At 42.9% G+C, this 19,924-nt stretch overlaps 1 protein-coding gene across 1 annotated transcript in view; it reads left to right on the forward strand.

The window, feature by feature from the left end:
- The window catches only part of LOC122813030 (A-kinase anchor protein 17A-like), a 190,813-nt gene that overhangs the window by 63,831 nt on the left and 107,058 nt on the right, over positions 1-19,924 (forward strand). The window contains exon 3 of the mRNA XM_044085140.1: positions 4,233-4,381. Within this exon, the coding sequence (XP_043941075.1) occupies positions 4,233-4,381 (149 nt within the window). The remainder of the gene's footprint in view (positions 1-4,232; positions 4,382-19,924) is intronic.

Genomic DNA, 19,924 nt, shown 5'->3' on the forward strand with positions numbered 1-19,924 from the left:
ATTCAGTGACCTGTAGAAGGTTGTGAGAGCACTGATTACATGTGTCCCTATTTGTGCACGCATCGTGTTAGTCTTTGTCCAGCTTTTGTTGCTGTCGTAGGTTGGACGGTGGTGTTGGTGTGTGATTGGGTTGTATTTATACTGACGGTACTTCAGTGGGGGGTAGGGTTAGCACTTGTTCCTCTTTGCGGGGGAGGCCACATTTTGGACATTTGTGTCCTGCGTCAACACATGACATGTGCCATATGTCCTGTGATATTAACATAGTAGTATATTTCTTACTTTTGTTACTACTTGCATGTTACAGGCATTTTGTATCTGGTACACATGACTATTAAATTGGATAGCTTAAGCTATTCACATGCTATGCAATAACCTTTCATTCTGGCATATACGTGTTATTCTATCCTTTGCATTGGCCGTGGGTGTTTTACCATGCATATCCACACATCTACAAATGATGTCCCACCTTGACATGTGGCATCCCTGCTGGGGTGACCTGCATGGTGGACAGCTGTTCCACCCTGTGTATTATGTTTTGCATGTCTGCATAGCTACTCATCAGTACTGTGGCTACACATACTGCTTTGTCCAGATGTGTACAGTTATGGACACCGTGGCATGTGAACACCTATGGGGTTTCGACAGGTCAGTGACCACACGCGGGATGTACACATTCTGCCGACACATTCACATGCAGCCATTTGGATTTCAGTACCTGGGATGGGATGTTGACATATGTGGGGTACATATTTGCAAGCCTGTCACTGCCTAGGACAATACTTCCTACTACATATGGGGTATACCCGCTCTGTGTAGGTGTACAGCTGCGCAAGGCTGCTAGCTGGATTAGGTGGACATTCGGACATGGGTGCGGGTTACGTGCTATACAGGGGTTGTTGTGTATTACATTTGCATGCATGGGTTCTGCTTCTGGATATTCCGATTCGGCATATGCCATCCTATGTGTATGTGACGGTTACGTTGCTGTGTATAGCACATTTTAATATACATATGTTTGTGAGTGTTTGGGATGTCTAGTTTCTTTATGGTTGTTATATGGCCACGACTGCCCAGCTGTGTACTATCACTACCACTGTGGGACTGCTGTTGACCATGCCCATGGGGCTAGTCGTGTGTATTTGCGGCGCGCTGACATGATGCAGTACACCTCCACTGGGTATGACTGCTGACAGTGCACTACGTAACGGACACAGTATTTTAAGTATCATTTGTTCCATGAACGGGAACATTTTGTATTTCGTGCATTTATGTTTGGTTCTCCATTTTGTGTGTACAGGTAATATGTAGCATACTTTGCATACGTTTCATTATCCACGGACACTGATAGGTGCGGTTACTATTGCAGGCGGGCTGTTAGATTCAGCACTTTAGGTTGCTCATAGACAGCAGACTTGGCCACGCCTCCGAGCGCAACCTCGTTAGGCTCCCTGGACTCACGCACGTGCCCTATGCATGTGGTTGTGGTTGCAGCGCACACTCATTACTATGCATGTGGCGCTGCTACGCCATTTATACGCTGCACGGCCGGCGCAAGCCTTACACCGGCCTTGCGCCGAGCTTCATGAATCCGGGGGACTGTCTTTAAAATCAAAACTATCTTTGGCGTTTCATTTATGTTGTAAAGTTTTATTTTTGCTGTCTGCATGCTTAGAAAGGACCTTTTTGATATCTTTACTTCCTGAAAAGTCTTTCGGCTTTTCCCGTTTAGGGGTCGCCAAAGCGGAACTCCCGTCCGCTAATGATTGGCAGTAGATTTTTACGGTGCTGAGTTGCCAGCCCGACGCCAACCTCCAGAGAAGGCATGCCCATTCATGCACGCACCTACCTGCATGGCTTTAACATCATTCGACCACGGGGAGGACATGCAGACTCCACACAGAAAGCTCTCCAGCTGAATATCGAACGGGAGAACCTCTTGCTGTGAGGCGACAATGCTAACCGTTGCACCACCGCGGCCTTCATATCTTTACTTCCCAATGATCATAAATTCTAAAATGCATTTTTCTGTAAATTCTTCCAATATAAATGCTTCACATTTCTGGCATATGGCAACATGCACAACAAATTTTAATTTGCAGCTAAATCCAGCATGTGTATTTCTTTACCACTGATTAAATGCATTAGAAGTATTTGCAGTAGCTACAGTCAAAACATTTAAACATTTCGTACACCTGCTTTCATAAATGTATAATTCAACTTAATCTGAAAAAAATTGTTAAATTCTGCCCTCTCTCCTGACAAAAGTTGGAACATTATCTACTATTTCTGGAGTGTTGGGAAAACCAGTTTGGATTGTCCACTTAGTCCAGACTATTTTTTTTTTGCTTCATCTGTTGATATTCTTATAGTCACTGGTAAGTCATAATTCAGTGTTGTACTTAATGCTGTGGAATTTTCTTTCGCTGCTACCAACTAATTGCATGGTTTGCATTTCATTGTTCTTAAACCCTGAACTTCCAAAACAGAATTTTTATCATATTTGCAGGATACCCTCTAATAATTTCTCAACCAGGAGCTCACTCTCACTTTCAAATAAGATGTGCTTCTCTATTAATTGACCAATTAGAAATTGCTCCTTTATAGTATAATTTTTTGGAGTTTTACACCATTGAATCTAAGACATTAATAGAACTGAAGTCGAATTCATATGTAAAATTAAAAAAAAAATCATTTATACTGTTCAAATAATTCATAAACTCTAAATCATTTGACATACTCCCCCAGACTAAAAAAATGTTATCCATAAAATCTCCATAAAAATAACTTTGTTTGCACTGGCATGGTTCATAGCAAATGCTGTTTCTTGGCCAAATATTAAAATATTTTATAATTAGAAGCCATTCAGTACTTAATTTCCAGATTCTTCTTTGGTATTGAAGACCTTTGTCTTTGGCCCAGCACTTTTACTACATTAGTCCCCAGGCTGATTCTGGGCGGCCACGGTGGTACAGCGGTTAATGTTGCTGCCTCACAGCAAGAGGTTCTCCGGTTCGATCCTCTGCTGGGGTGCCTTCTGTGCAGAGTCTGCATGTCCTCCCTGTGGTCACGTGGGTTTCTTCCGGGTGCTCCGGTTTCCCTCACAACCCAGAGACCTGCTGTAGGTAGATTGGCTACTCCAAATTGGTACTAGGCATGAGTGTGTGCGTATGTTTGCCTTCCGTGGAAGGTTGGACACCGGGCTGGCAACTCGACACCATAAAAACTTCACTACCAATCATGAGCGGGCAGGTGATCCACTGTGGCGGCCCCTAACCGGGAAAAGCCGAAAGAAGTCGTCGTCCCCAGGCTGTGTTTCTGTCCTGCTGTTAGAGGGCTTATTGTCTCTGCCTTTTAGTCATTGCTCTGCTAGCTTCCTAGACCCCTCTTTGGTCTTGAGATCTTCTTTTGCTGACCTTGTACTTTACCTCATATTAGGCTTGGTCTTACTTGATCTTGATGTCATACTGCTTTTAAGCTGTCAATCACTCTCATGTCTCTTTCAAGTGAGCAGGTTTCTGTCCTAATTCCCAGTCTTCATTCAGGGATATTGTATTTCATTTGATCAGCACGTTGCTCTCACTGTGAAAGTTAGTATAATATGAGCTGGATCTTAGTCTTTGGACTCAGGTATACAGTATTGCCCTGTTGCATCATATTTTAGAATCTGTGTTGGTAATTGTTAGACTTTTAATGGCTAGAAATTTGGAACTCCAGGATCTCCAGGCTTATATGGAGTTCCTGACTTTTGAGACCACCTTTGCAATGATATTCCCAATAGTTATAGTTGAGTCTCTTCCTGTGAAGAAGAATATGGATAATGGATAATTCCTATCACTTATACTTAGCATTTTAATAAATGTGTAGGACTAGGCCCATCGTCATGTATGACTCTACGTTCCTGTCCCCTGCCATATTGGTACGTGGTTATAAGTTGCTTGAAAGAGCTTTTTTCCTCCTCCCTTGGTTTCTTTTCTTGTGCTCTACATTCTGTGGCTAACAGTGATCTAAGGAGGGATCCTTCCATATACTGATTTGTTGGAAAAGTGACAGAGTCTGGTGGCCTGGAAAAGTTTTTGGTGCTGAGCTGCCCGAGTCCTTCAGGGTTAGAGACCTGAAATAATTTCTGTATTTCAGAAGTTAGACGTCTTTTGAAGATTTAATTAATGTCCATTAGTTGAAACATTTAGACGTTATTTTTGCATATTATAAATTTTTTTTTTTAACCAAAGGTTTCGTTTGATACAACAAAACACCTTAGTGAAGCCTGTATAAAGAAACGACAGCTGGAGAGGCAAAAATTGCAGGAGCTGGAAAAACAGAGAGAAGAACAGAAACGACAGGAGAAGGAGAATGAAGAACGAAAGATAGAGGAAGAAAGGTAAAAAAAAAAACACTAGCTATATTCCCACTAAAGCATTGTGCATACCGCTTTAAGTTGGTGTTACTGTTGCTAATTCTTTTGTATTGCATATACCTTGTTTTTGTTATATGATTCCTGTCTAGCTGCAATCAGTTACGGAAGCTGGGGTTCTAGCCCAGGTGGGCAGGTTATCTGCAGCATAGTCTGTGCACATTATAGCACATTCTCACTAACCACTTTGGTGTCATTGCACATTGTGTGTAGGGGTTAAGGGAAGGACAGTAAGGGGAAAAGTTGAGCTTATTATATTAGGCGATTTAAATATCGACAGGTGGCTACATAAAGATTCCATAAGTATTTCACAGGTTACTGAGCTGCATGGCCTTAACTCATTTAATCTGAACATGTAGTTTGATAAGCCACAAGGTGTGAAATTACTTTTAACTGAATGTTTGATAGCAGCTCCAGTAAAGTCTGACATGCAGCTTTGTTGGTCACTGTAATAAGTGATAATCACCCATTATTTGCTGTATGGACCAAGTACCAAAACCTGGAAGCATTGTCTCATGCGCATTATAAAAAGAAAGTGTCCCTCATACAGCCTTTGCTTCATACTGCTGACTGGTCTCCATTTTATGTATGTTCTCTTGACTAAAGTTGCAGAGTATTTCAGCTCTGTTTAAACATCCTACATTAAATTGGTACCATTGCACCAACATTAACTTGGAAACTCCCCTAACATTAATCTTTTTGATTTCCAGTAGAGATCACCTGAAGGACATTTACCATAAACCCTTAATTAAAGAAGACCTTAAAAACTTCGCAGCTTCGCATCATTAAATAAGCATTTTTAAACAGTAAACGCATCTCACTACTCAGGTCAACAATAAGCTGTGAACAACACCATTGCTCTAGATGTCAGCCAGTAAGATGTAACCCTGTCCTGTTCATGGTGGTAATGGGTGGTGGCTGATCATTTTGTTCAGCACATCCAGTAATCCATGCATAAGATTATTGGCAGTAATTCTGTACAGACGGTCAGACTTGCTACCCATTACAGCTGCTTTGCTTTAAATGACACCTCCATCAAATCTGACTGCAGATGCTTTTCTACTGGACAAATCACCTTATTCTTCCCTCATCTACACCATTTCTACTTTGAGCTCCTGTTTTTACCTGCTGCTTTCCTTTCATATGTACTAGTTAAATCAATCCACACTTGTTTTTGTACTCCGTTAATAATGTTTCTTTATCTGCTAGATGTCCCTTCCCTTCTGTGATTACTCCATGTTTGTGAATTTCTTTGCTCATGCTGTGCTTGCAAATGGCCTGTTAAGATCAGTGCACTACTGCGATAAGCTAAAATATGTAGGTAAATATCCTTAACATTGTGAACCAACATCAGATACTAGGGTTCCTCATAAAGCTAAAGCGTGGCTTTGGTGCACTTGACATCCTTGTGTTGATCACTGTTCAAGGTGTATCCGAGCTGTCTGTAGTACTTGTCAAAACAACTGCAAAAGAAGGTTGTGTCTTGTCCTGCTGGAAGTATGACCATATTATATCCCTAATCAAAAGTTGGTAGCTCATTGTACTTGGCAATTAACTGCCTGTAACACTTCCCAGTCCCTGGATCTAAAATCCTGGAAAACTGTGTGCCTGGGAAACTAGTAGATCACCTTAATCCACTTTAGCAGACTTTTTTAAACATAGCACTGCTTGATCTCTTAGACATTGTGGATCATATTCAAAGCGACCTAGGCAAGGGCAACCCGAATGGTACTCTTCCTGGACTGCTTAAAGACCTTCATCGTAGTATGTTATAGAGGTCTGGACAGCTTTAATAATCTGATCTTTTACTGTTGGTGCTGAAAGGTAGTTCTTTGGCAAAAACAGGCCAGTAAACGGAGTAGTTGTACAGATTTTTTTCATGCCTGTAAGTGTAGTAGGTGCATCACAGGGGGTCAGTGCCATGTTTTTTTTTTTATGACACGTGAAAGAAGTGATTCTTAAAAGCTAAATCTATGCAGACAGTTAAGGATTTCCTACAGGTCCAGCCACCCAGGTTCAGCAGGCATTGCCCTTCCAAGCGCTGGTCCTTTCCTGTCCCCACTAGGTTCAGTTCAGTCCGGACCCCAAGGAAGCAGCCCCCCCCCCCCCCCAGACAGCAGCCACAGAGAATGCAGAGATCAAAGCAGTAGAGTTCCTCCACTTCAAAAACAGGGAGTTTTAAACCACCCCCCACACACTTCCAACCCCAGAAGAGTTCCCAGATCTACCACCAATCCAGTGGGCAGAGGCGAAAAAGCAAGTTCTTTCCCTGCTCTCTATGAGGGCAATAGAGCATGTTCCTGCAGAACAGATAAGCCAAGGTTTCTACTCCAGACCTTTTCTGGTACCCAGAAAAGAGGGCACCTGACGCCCCATCCTTGATCTATCAGTTCTCAATATCTTCCTGGTGATACCAAAATTCAAAATGCTCACCCTCCAGCAACTCCTATCCATGCTCTCCAAGAATGCTTGGCTAGCCATCCTAGGCCTAAGAGGCCTACCACCACATTCCTATCAGGGAATCATGCAGGAAATATCAATGTTTCAGGGCAGGATCTCTGCGCTTCCCTTTGACTTATCTACTACTCCCAGAGTTTTCATAAAATGTCTGGCTCCCGCCATTGCATTTGGCAGACAAAGAAATTTCCAAATTTACCCATACTTAGATGACTGCCTAATTCAGGCAGACAGGAAAAGCTGCTCAAGCACCTGGCCTTTGTAAAGTCCCTACTGCCCTCCCTAGGGTACACTATCAATGAAAAGAAATCCAAACTAGTACCCACCCAAAGGATTATATTCCTGGGAGCAAGCCTGGACACAGCATCCCAGATGGCTTTCCTTACAACAGACAAGCAAACTTACCTGACATCCTACTTCTTTTAACTAACCACCAGACCCCAGGTAACTGCAAGGAAAATCCTTCAAGCTCTGGGGTTCATGGCATCTTGCATTCAACTCATTCCATATGCCAGACTGCATATGAGGAAACTACAATGGTACCTAAAAAGCCTTTGGTGTCAACACTCTCAAGACCTGGACGTTCTTATACCACTGATACCTTGCATAAGGAAAGACGTTCTTTGGTGGGGAGCAGCATATTCCCACAACAAGGAACTACCTTTCTCACCACCCCCGCCACCCAGACCCTCACCACAGATGCATCAGACTATGCCTGGGGTGCACACCTGGACAGCAGGTGCATACAGGGCCAATGGAGCCCACAGCAAATCCATCTGCACATCAACCAAAAAGAGATGTTAGCTGTCCAGCACGCATTGACAGCTTTCAGGCCCCTTTTCTCCCCAGGGGCTCTCCTGATCAAAACAGACAACACCACTGTGATGTGGTATATCAACAAGAAGGGAGGGACTTGCTCCTACCCTCTCTACAGGCTGGCCACGACCCTTTGGCACACATCTTCTGCCATGCAACTCCACCTGTTAGCACAATTCCTGCCAGGCTTTCTAAACTCTCTGGCAGACCACTTAAGCAGAAATCTTCTGGACCCGCAGTGGCAGCTAGTCCAAAGAACCTTCACCCTAATAACTCGGAAATGGGGCACCCCGAAGGTTGACCTCTTTGCCTCCCACACCAACCAACAGCTCAGCAAGTTCCACCAACCATCAGCTCAGCAAGTTCTGCACCAGGGAGCATCACTGCATGGCTTGGTAAGTGGATGCCCTATCCTTCCCCTGGGTCAATCTCTCGGTCTATGCATTTCCCCCACTGCCTCTCATCAACAGGGTACTGCTCAAAATAAGGGAGGGAAAACCAAGGACAATTCTGATTGCGCCAGACTGGCCTCACCAGCACTGGTACCCACTGCTGCACAGTCTGTCCCCACTGCCACCATGGCATCTCCCCCCAGACCCCAACCTTTCTGACCCAGAGGAAAGGAGAATTCATGCATGCCCAGTTGCAGACCCTCAGTTTGGCAGCTGGGCTCATTCCCTGACCACTAATCAGTCTGCCAACCTCAGTAAACCGGTTCTAGATGTTGTACATGAGGCTAGACGCCCTAGCACTAGAAAGTCTCATGCTGACAAATGGAAAAGGTTCTGCACCTGGATTCAAGGTAAGGGAGCCAGTACGGCACAGCCCTCCCTACCTCTCATCCTGGATTACCTAGCTGACCTGCTACACAGTAGATCTCTCCTTTTCCTCTATTAAAATTCATGCCTCTGCTATCTCTGCTCATTTCCACATGGAGCACGCTCTTTTCTCACACCCTCTGATCAAACGGTTCCTAAGAGGGGCTAGCAACTTGAGGCCACCCAGAAGAGCACCTACCCAGCTTGGGACCTAAACTTTGTATTGGAAAAGCTCACCTTGCCCCCGTTTGAACCAGGATCTTCAGCAGAGTTAAAATTTCTCTCCTGAAAGACAGCTTTTTTTCTGGCCATCACTTCAGCCAGAAAAGTCTCTGAGCTACAAGCACTCATGGCTTTAGAGCTCTTCATCATCTTCTATGCTGACAGGGTGTCCCTGAGGACTAACCCCTCATTTATGCCCAAAGTAGCATCCAGTGTGGCTCTCAACCAATCCATTCATTTGCCCACCTTTTTCTGTAACCCACAAAACAAGGGGGAAGGATCTTGCACTCTCTCTAGATGTGCACAGAGAGCTCAGATTCTATCTAGACAGGACTAAATCATTCAGAAAGACTGGTCAGCTTTGCGGCAGGGGCAGAGAGCAAAGCCATCTCCAAACAAACCATTTCCAAATGGACAGCACACTGCATCCATTTCTGTTACAAGCAACAAGGAAAACCTCCCCCTAAGGGGGGGGGGGATCAGAACTCACTCTACCAGAGCACCCTCCACCTCTGCAGCTTTGAGTCCCCACCAGGGACATCCTTGGAGGCTGCCACCTGGACATCTGCTCACACTTTTTACCAAGCATTACCACCTGATTATCTTCTCCAAATCCAGGGCAGGCTTTGCCATGCCATCCTAGCCAGCCCCTAGTCTCCTTGATTGCCTCCACCCTTTTCCTCAGCTTTGGGAATCAACCTAAATGCGATGACTGCAACAGTGAAGGATGAAGAACATAGTACAGTTCTGTACACTTACCATAAATGTAGATGTTCGAGTGTATTCACTGTTGCAGTCCTGGTTTCCCTCCTGCCATCTGTCTTTTTTTTTTTTTTTTTCTTCTCTCTCTCACCTTACAAGGAACTTTTTGATATTTACTCTCTACTGGTGGGGTTCTTCCACCATATCCTGGCTACCACTTGGGAGCTCCTGACAGGAGCAAGAAAAACTGATGTAATGGCGTTGACTGCCTTACTTTATACTACTGGCGACCTGACTTCAGTCCTGAAGTAACAGCAACCGATGCAAAAATATTAAGCCTCTGGTATTCAGGCTGGCCGAGGGCTACCCTGGCAGGGATAACCCAAATGTGATGACTGCAACAGTGAATACCCTCTAACATCTACATTTATGGTAAGTGTACACAGCTGTACTTTTTTGTGACCTCCCTCAGTAGTTTTCTATAATGAAAGGACAGCACTTAATCCTAATCTGTTCTTCATTCCTAAAGTTACACTGAGTCATATTTAATTAATTTTTCTGCAGTGTAGTCTGTGTATTGTGAGGATTTTCTCCAGTCTGCAGATGCCCGCAGGCAGCTTTGAGTTTACATGGGCAAAACTGGATATTAAGCAAACTAAACCCTGTCTCCTTTTCCGTATTGAAATTGAAAGTTAAGAAGTTTATTTTTCCCATTGTTTAGCTAAACTACTTTATAGTACACAAAGTGCTACAATTAAGTTCTTGGGAGAATGAATATTTTGTTAGTGTTTCTGACATAAAGCTTGTTAAGCTTGTTTCTTAATTACCTTTTTTGTTATGCTCCCTCATGTTAGATCAGGCACAGCAAGTGCCACACAGAAAGTGGCAGAAAGGTAAAGCAAAGTTAAAAGCAGTAACATACTTCATGCTGGCTCTTTCTTTTTTCTTTCCTTTTTTGCAGCCTCTTTCTTTTTTCTTTCCTTTTTTGCAGCCTGAAGTATATTACAGCGTTCAGAAGTTTTTGCTTCTTAATGCTGTCATGTGAGGTACTCCTCATTGTGTACAGCTTTCAGAACTGTAGAATATTTTCTTTGTGCTTGTACTGCAAAGAACTGTGTGGCACTGCCAAGTAAAGCACTGCTTTCAAACTTACAAAGCTGTTGGGGAGAAAAATGTAGGATAGCTCTTTGTCTCTGTAGCTGGCAGTGCAGGGAGTAGATAAAGCTCCATATACTACAAATAAATATGACCGTCTCTGTGTTACATGTTCTTGAAATAAATGTCAAGGTTCGCCTCTCAAACTTCACTTTGCTCTACTCTCAAGGTTAGTTTTTAGTCATTTTTTTTAACCTATAACTAGGCTAGCTCATTCTTCTAATATAGTGGCTAATCCTGCGGTCTTTCCTTCAGTAATGCTTCCTTTAGATGATGTTTGTGTAACTGAAAGAGAGTTTCCTGAGCACACTGGTGATGAGTTGTACATTGTTTTCAAGCCTAGTCCATTTTTTGGATTTGCTGTCTTCAGGATATGTTCCCATGAGACTGGCCATCCAGAGTAATTAGATAGGACTCCATGTTAGGTTTTACCAAAGGCAGCTTGTCAGGTGTATGTGTTTAGTGGCAATGATTGATCTGAAAAATGTCCATCTTTGGTAGCATGCATTCTCTCTCTCTCTCATCCTTCACCTACCTTCTTTTTTTCTGTCTTCCCTTTGCTTTGTCAGTGAACTTAATTGGAGAGAAGGGAATACATGTTGCATGATAGGAAGGGTGTCTGTTAACCTGAGAAAGTTTGATGTGCTGTGAAGACTGAACACCTGTTGGACCTACATGTTACTGAAGCTGCATTTCTTTTTTCAGATCTGCTATGCTAAGGACGTAACTTGTTTTCAACCGTGTATATATAAAGGATTTTGGGGTTAGCAAGAAGTTAGATGTCACATACAGGCAGATCATGATCATAATCATCTAGTGTCATGTAACATGAGGTGTTATACTAAATATGGCCCTGAAAAAATCAAATTTAGAAACATACAGTTGTGAAAAAAAAAAAAAATATATATATATATATATATATATATATATATATATATATATATAATGTATGTATATCTGTATATATGTGTGTGTGTGTGTGTGTGTGTGTGTGTGTGTATATATGTATGTATATATATATATATATATATATATATATATATATATATAAAATGTGTGTGATGTGAAATAATTTGTACTTCGGTGTACTTTGTACTTCTGGTCTCGCATCTGACTTTTTTGCACATTATGCCCATTGAGAGTTATATTTGGCAGAATGAGAGGAAAAGCTGCATGTGGATGAATAGTGATAAGTAATAGATGTTATTTATGGCAGATAAGGATAGCATATTGTATAAGGAAAATTGTTTAGCTGTTCTAAGGAACAGAAAAAAAAATGCATTAAAGCTATCTAAAATTACATGAAATAAGTATTTTTTAAATGAAATAAGTAAAAGTCTTTGTACAGTAAGAAAAAATGTTTCATGGTATGCTGAAGCAAAAGAGCATTCTGATTGACTCCAGTCTGTGTCATAATTAATCTCACCTTTATGAAGGCAGTCTTCTAATTGTGAATATATGTTAAACTTTGAATGTATTAGTAAGACCTATTTTAGTTTGATTAGTTTGGCATATTTTAGTGTTATGCAAGTAACTCTTAAGTGCTAGTTTATAAATCTCAAATTGAGTAGTCTCACAGAAGTAATCCAGTTGTATAAATGTGCAACCAAGTCATAAATATGGAGTTTTTCTCCCCAGCCCTCCACTGAAAACTGGTTATGCAAACAAATGTCAAATAAATAAATAAGTGAATATGGCAGTGTGCTGTAATTTATGTGTCTTGAATTTCAGTGGAAGAAATTTGCACTCCACTCTTTTCATTAAGTGCCACAAGACCTGTAACATTCAGGCTAAGGTATCACTAACTTTGATAGTGATATTAATAAGATGGCAATTAAGAATATGTTTTTAAATGTATAATGGGATAATTGGAACAAGCAGACAAAGTATGAGCATTAATAATGTTTGAGTGGAGGGTTAAAGGAAATATGTGAAAGTGTAAACCAGGTAGAAAAAACTTATGTATGTAAAGAAAGTATTGCAGTCTTTATGGGTTTTAAATTATAGTAGCATATATTTACCTCTGCTCTTTTAGCTGAGTGCCATGAGATCTTTAACAGTTCACCTAATGTGCCAATAATTCATGCAAGTTACTGGATCTTCATCTAACATCACATTCAAAGGAACTACTGCAGTCCTGTGCAAGCAAGACTCACATTGTTAAGGATATTTCTAGAACTAATAATATCCAAAAACCACAACTAAAAGCTAAGCAACAGAATGGAAACCAGGAATGAAACGTAAATTACACTGCTGCTTTATTAAAAAAAGTTAAAAACTTTCGTCCTAGTAAATCGACTTCTTCAGAACAACCTTCACAGTCAGAATTTTAAATTTATAGTGCCATAAAGATCATCAATCACATGTTGTTGGATTGATTGCCAAGTGCTTTTCAACAAATTTAAAGAACCATTCATAAAACTAGTAGTTGAACATAATTAAAATTCCAGTAATCCACTCCAAAGTATACTAAACCTAAATCAAGTACATAAAAACTCTAAAAAAAAAAAACATTAAATACTGTGAAAAAATAGGGGGGGGCTTCCACACAGTTCTTTGCAGTGCAAGCACAAAGAAAACATTCTACAGTTCTGAAAGCTGTACACAATGAGGAGTACCTCACATGACAACACCAATAATGGTGACCAAACAAGGTTACATACAATTAGCTACCTTCGACTGTAGAACACTACTAATGGAAACAGTGTCGTTTAAACCCGAGTACATGGTGGCATTTATCTTCAACTGCCATTTTAATTCCTTAAATTCCTGAAAGTCATTCACCTGGTCCACCTCTATTACCCATGTTAACATGATCAATACTGTAAAACCTAAATTTGTGGGTACTAAGACTACTGTAAAACCTAAATTTGTGGGTACTAAGACTAATATGTTTGGTGCTAGAAATATACAAGTTTATAATCTGTTAATTTACTGACACTTTTAGATGATGTCCTTCAAGGATGCATCTGCAGTCATAACATATGGGTTGTCCTGCCTCAGGCAGCCCTTCAGTCAGCCGGATTCCAAAGTCTGGGTCTAGCCTCGGCTGATGTCGCACTTTCCCCGACGTCAGAGCTTCTGGGGTATAAAGGCATCAGCCGACGCCATTTTCCTCAGTCTTTCTTGCCGCGCGGTGCCCGAAGCAGAAGCTGTTCGCAAGTGCCGGTCAGTCAGATCCAGAGATTTCAGCTACCGAAGACTTCTAAAAAAGCTAAGTACCCCGTTGGGGACTCTTTCTTGCCTCAGCCGATGTCAGACAAAGTAAATAATTGTTTAACTTGTGGGAAACAAATACCTCATAAGGATTTCCATTCTTACTGCCTTCCTTGCTTAGGCCCAGACCACGACGTATCAGCTTGTTTAGCCTGTGCTCCTTCAACCGACGGACTCTTAGACGCCGGTCGGAGTTTGCAGAAGAGTTTTTGGATCCGCTTTCGCATCTAAAATGCCGCCGGAGACTCCACTACACATTTAGCCAAAACGCAGGAAAAGGACCGACACTGCGGCCCGCGGTTTCGCTGAAACCACGGTTAGGCCTACGCGAGTGCCTCGGTTTCGCTGAAACAGAGTCCTCGGTTCTTACTTCTGCGAAATCATACCTCTGACAACCGAGGCCAGAGAGGCCCGGCTGCGTCGCTACAGAAATCCTACCAAGAAGCAAGCACAAGAATTGTCCGACACCATTCCATTGGACATTTCTACTCCTGCATGTGGGGCAGCTAGGCCCCCTGCTTCTATGTCTATTAAGGCCTTCTCCAGAGCTAAAGCAGCTAAAATTTCAAAAGCCTTACCTGCAAAAGCTACTTCTCAGAGACCTCCCTCAAGTTCTCAGATTCTCAGCCTTGCTGAGGACCTTATATCCATGATTAGGGGTTCCCAACCTCACCCAGACAGGGCCTCCCACCCTCCTCCTGACAAAAGGCCTAGGACTGAACCCCCTGAACCTCTCTCCTCAGATTACTCCTCGGATGGACCTGATTTATCAGACCATCAGGAAGGGCCATATTCTCCTTATGAGGATTCAGATGCAGAAGACTCTATTCCTTCTGCCTCCCCTCCTGAAGAATTTTCCTTTGGGGAAACTTTGCATTCAATGAGGGAACACTTTCAATGGCAGGGTCAGGATTTCTCTGATTCTAGGAAAAGATTAAGAACCTTTTTACACTTACCACAGCATAGGCCTTACCACCTGTGCTAACTGTAGTTGATGATGCATATAAGGTCAGTTCTGCCCCTGACTCTCTTCCCCCGGCCCCTGCCAAACCTGACCGATATTACAGGGTCCCGGATTCTCAATTCCATTTGTATAAAGCCCATGCTGCAGACCCAGAAACTATATCTCAGGGCCCAAAAGGTGTTGCAGCTGCCACTGCCAAAAACCCCCTACCCTCTGAAAGAGAGTCAAGAGCATTAGAGAGATGGGGAAAAAAGGTTTATACATCTGCTACTCTTTCTGCCAGGGCATTAAACTGTCAATTCCACATGATACAGTACCAGGAATATTTGTTAGATCAGCTAAATAAAAAGCTTTCTTCTACTGAACCTTTAGATCAAAAGTCCCTTCAGGATTTGGAACACCACTCTCAGCAGGTCAGTAATCATTTCTTAAAATGTGGCTATGATGCACTGGAGGCTTCATTTAGATCAGCTATGACTGGGGCAGTAATTCAAAGACATGCCTGGCTAAAAGAGCAACCCTTGCCAGACCATGTCAAGGCTAAACTCCTAGATGCTCCAATGGAGAAACAAAGTTTATTTGGCTCCCCTGCACAGGAGATTCTAAAGAAAGTGGAAGAAAAAGCAAAATCTGTGCAAAGAGTAAAGGATTTTCTTCAGGTTCAACCTCTGAGGTTCAGCAGAAACTGGCCTTCAAAGAATTGGTCCTTTCCAGACACCTCCAGAGCACAGAGGGGCAGGAATAGATGCCCAAGAGGCAGAGGTCAATCAAAGGGTGCCTACAGGGGTCGTCAGTGGCAGCCTGCCAACCAGAGGAGTAGTGCCACAGCTACAACTACAACCACTTTCACAGGACAGACACAATGACTTGACTCTGATTCCGCCTACCAGGGAACAACTGGAAGCATCCTTGGGCGGAAAGCTGTCTTTATTCTCGAAAAACTGGTATTGCATTACAAAAGACAAATGGACATTGCAAACCATAGACAAAGGATACAGGTTTCACTTCCACACTTTTCCAAGAAGGAGCGGAATGCCAAACCTTCCACCAAACCAGAAGCCAGAGGCTTTAAGACAAATCCACAATTTACTTCAGATGAAAGCTATAGAAAGGGTACCATCTATGGAACAAGGCCAAGGATTTTATTCCAGACTATTCCTTGTACCAAGAAAAGAAAACCAATGGATGCCTATTCTCGACTTGTCCGCACTAAACACATATCTCATTGTGCCAAAATTCAAGCTGCTGACCCTACAGCAACTTCTTCCCATGTTGGGCAAGGAGTCTTGGCTGGTGACTCTAGATCTCAAGGAGGCATACCTGCACGTCCCTATATGACCAGATTGCAGAAGACACCTCAGATTTCTTGCAGGATCAGAGCATTATCAATTCTCAGCATTGCCCTTTGGCTTATCTACTGCGCCCAGAGTATTCACGAAATGCCTGGCATCAGTAATTGCACATTGCAGGCTTCAGGGAATTCAAATCTATCCATACCTGGACGACTGCCTAATACAAGCGGACAACAAGACAAAACTAATAAAGGATTTGGCCTATGTCATGCACCTGTTACAGGCCTTGGGATACACAGTCAACATCCAGAAGTCAAGACTGGTGCCATCCCAAAGGATAACATTTTTGGGTGCGGATCTGGACACAATGACTCAGATGGCTTTTCTCACAGAAGAAAAACAAAAGCAACTCCCAGTCTACTTCATGGCTTTGACCAGACAAACTCAGCTCACTGCAAGGAAAGTCCTGCAGGCCCTGGGTTACATGGCATCCTGCATAATCTTGATCCCGCATGCCAGGCTACATATGAGAAAATTACAATGGTACCTAAGGAATGTATGGTCTCAACACAGGCACAGTCTAGAAACCATGACAACAATCATTCCATGCCTGAAAAAGGAATTCCTGTGGTGGGCTCAGGCCTGCCAGACCAACAGAGGGTTGCATTTCAACAAACCACAACCAATGCAGACCATCACCACGGACGCCTCAGACCTAGGATGGGGAGCACACATGGAGGACAAGTGTATCCAAGGCCTATGGTCTCAGGACCAGCTGAAACTTGCACATAAACCTAAAGGAGATGCTGGCAGTGAAACATGCAATCAAGACATTCAAATCATTCCTCCAGCAAGGACATCTGCTGATAAGGACAGACAACACCACAGTCATGTGGTACATAAACAAACAGGGAGGCACGCATTCCTACCCTCTATGCCGGATGGCAATGGATCTGTGGAACCTAGGCCTGAACCTCAACATCCAGCTGCAGGCCAAATTCGTACCAGGAAAAGAGAATTCACTAGCAGACAGCCTAAGCAGAACTACCACGGATGCTCACGAATGGATGCTGCATCCAGACATCTTCAAAATCATAACAAGCAAATGGGGAATGCCAGAGATAGACCTGTTCGCCTCCCCACTCGACCACCAACTGAAGAAATTCTACTCAAGAGTATACCACCCACAAGCCTGGAGGGTGGACTCTCTCTCTTTCAGCTGGAATGCCCTAACAGTGTATGCTTTTCAACCTCTCCCATTGATGTACAAAGTTCTACTGAAGATCAGGGAGGAACAGCCAAAGGTGATACTAATAGCTCCAGACTGGCCAAGGCAGCACTGGTACCCGCTACTGAGAAGCATGTCTTGGGCGAAATCATGGCCTCTACCCCTATGGCCTCTTCTTCTAACGCAGAACAACTTCAAGACCCTGCATCCAAACTTGAAAACACTGCAGCTAACTGCCTGGAAAATTGTTTAAAACAAAACTGTTTTATCTCAGAGGGTCAAGGACATTATCCTGGAGGTTCGCAGACCCTCCACAAGGAAGACATACTCGGCTAAATGGAAGAGATTCCTCATTTGGAGCGCATCAAAGGGTACAAATATCACACTGGCAAACCTAGCACACATCCTAGAATATTTAGCAGAACTGTTCCACAATGGCCTGTCCTATTCTTCCATTAAGATTCATGCTTCAGCAATTTCAGCAGAGTACAACATGGATCCACCTATCTTCTCTCGCCCTCTCCTCAGACAATTTTTAAGAGGGATCAAAAATGTAAAACCTCCAAGGTGACCCCCTCTGCCTACATGGGATCTCAATTTTGTGCTGGAAAAATTGACATTGCCCCCTTTTGAACCAGCAGCATCAGCAGACTTAACAGTTCTTATCTTGGAAAACTGCTTTCCTTCTGGCAATCACTTCAGCAAGAAGAGTATCTGAGTTACAGGCATTAATGGCAGTGCAGCCTTTCCTTATTTTTCACCAGGATAGAGTGTCTCTGAGAACCAATCCTACTTTCATGCCAAAGGTGGTATCCAGGGTATCCTTGAACCAAGCTATCCATTTGCCTACGTTCTTCCCTAACCCCCACAGAACAGGGAGGAAAAACTATTGCACACCTTGGATGTACACAGACAACTACGCTACTATCTGGACAGAACTAAAACCAGCAGAAAAACTGACCAACTTTTTGTAGCATATGCAACTGGAGTGCAAGGAAAAGCAATTTCCAAACAGACAATTTCAAAATGGATAGGAAATTGCATTCGTTTTTGCTACTCTTTTCATGGAAAGACAGCTCCTGAAAATATCAGGCCTCACTCCACAAGAGCCACAGCCACCATTACAGCTTTCCTACGAGGGGTGGCTACCAAGGACATTTTAGAAGCTGCTACTTGGAGCTCCGTGCATACATTTGCCAAGCATTACAATCTACCTTTATACTCCAGATCCCGAGCAGGTTTTGCAACTGCAGTTTTACAGGGATCTTAACTACACCATCCTTATCTTAGTACCTCCTCCCCCAGTTTGGCTATGGTATTCTACCCATATGTTATGACTGCAGATGCATCCTTGAAGGACAGGTACAAAACTGTACTATACCATAAATGTAGATGTCCGATAGGTATGCATCTGCAGTCAGGATTACCCACCCTCCTTCCCCTCTGTGGTACTCCTAGGGTGCTTACCCCTTCTTCAGCTAGCTGGGGGAATCTATTATGGTGCATTTGTTTGTATGTATATATGTGTGTGCGTGTATATATATATATATATATATATATATATATATATATATATATATATATATATATATATATATATATATATATTGTTTGCTACTGTTTGGAATTTTCAACATTTATCCAAATTTAGCCTTCCTAGAGGGCACCTGGCATCTGGGGCAAGAAACACTGAGGAAAATGGCGTCAGCTGATGCCTTTATACCCCAGAAGCTCTGACGTTGAGGAAAGTGCGACATCAGCCGAGGCCAGACCCAGACTTTGGAATCCGGCCGACCGAAGGGCTGCCTGAGGCAGGACAACCCATATGTTATGACTGCAGATGCATACCTATCGGACATCTACATTTATGGTAGGTACAAAACTGTACTTCATGTTTCACTGTTGCAGTCATTACATTTGGATAATCTGCTGGCAGGTGTGCCCTCAGTCAGCCTGATTAACAGTCTTGGATCCTGCTTCGGTTGCTGTCACTTCTTCCATGACGTCAGGTCGTCAGGGGTATAAAACAAGAAGCCGACGCCATTACATCAGTCTTTCTTGCCGCACTGTGCCAGAAGCAGTTCGCAAGTGCCGGTCGCCCGACTCCTGAAATTTTCGTTTTCGAGTTTCAGATCCGAAGTCTTCAACTAAAAAGCTAAGTACCCCGTTGGGGAAACTTTTTCTTGCTTCTTACTGATGTCAGTAAAAGTTAATAATTGCATTACTTGTGGGAAGCAAATACCTCATGAGGATTTTCATTTGTACTGTATTCCTTGCCTAGGCCATGACCATAACGTACCTTGCTGTCAGTTATGTGCTTTATTTAATCAACTCACCATCAAACGTCGGTACATTTTTGCTTCTAAGTATTTTGGCTCCTGCTTTAATTATCCAGAAATGTCGTCGGTTAGAAGTCTGACTACCGGAATACCTAAAAAAACGCAAAGAAAAAGACAGCGACAGGCCGTTGAGGTCCAGAACTTCTGACTACGCTTCTCCTAAGCCAGTCGCCAGTTTGCCGGTACTCGGTGAGGAGCTTTTGCAGCCCCTGATACCCACTACTTCTGATTTGCAGGCCTCTACTGAGACCCATTTGGAGTCCGGTATACCGCGAGATGTTTCAGTTATGGAAACCACGGA

The sequence above is a fragment of the Protopterus annectens genome, chromosome 10.part0, assembly GCF_019279795.1.
Source record: "Protopterus annectens isolate FY-2018-M chromosome 10.part0, PAN1.0, whole genome shotgun sequence".
NCBI lineage: Eukaryota > Metazoa > Chordata > Ceratodontiformes > Protopteridae > Protopterus > Protopterus annectens.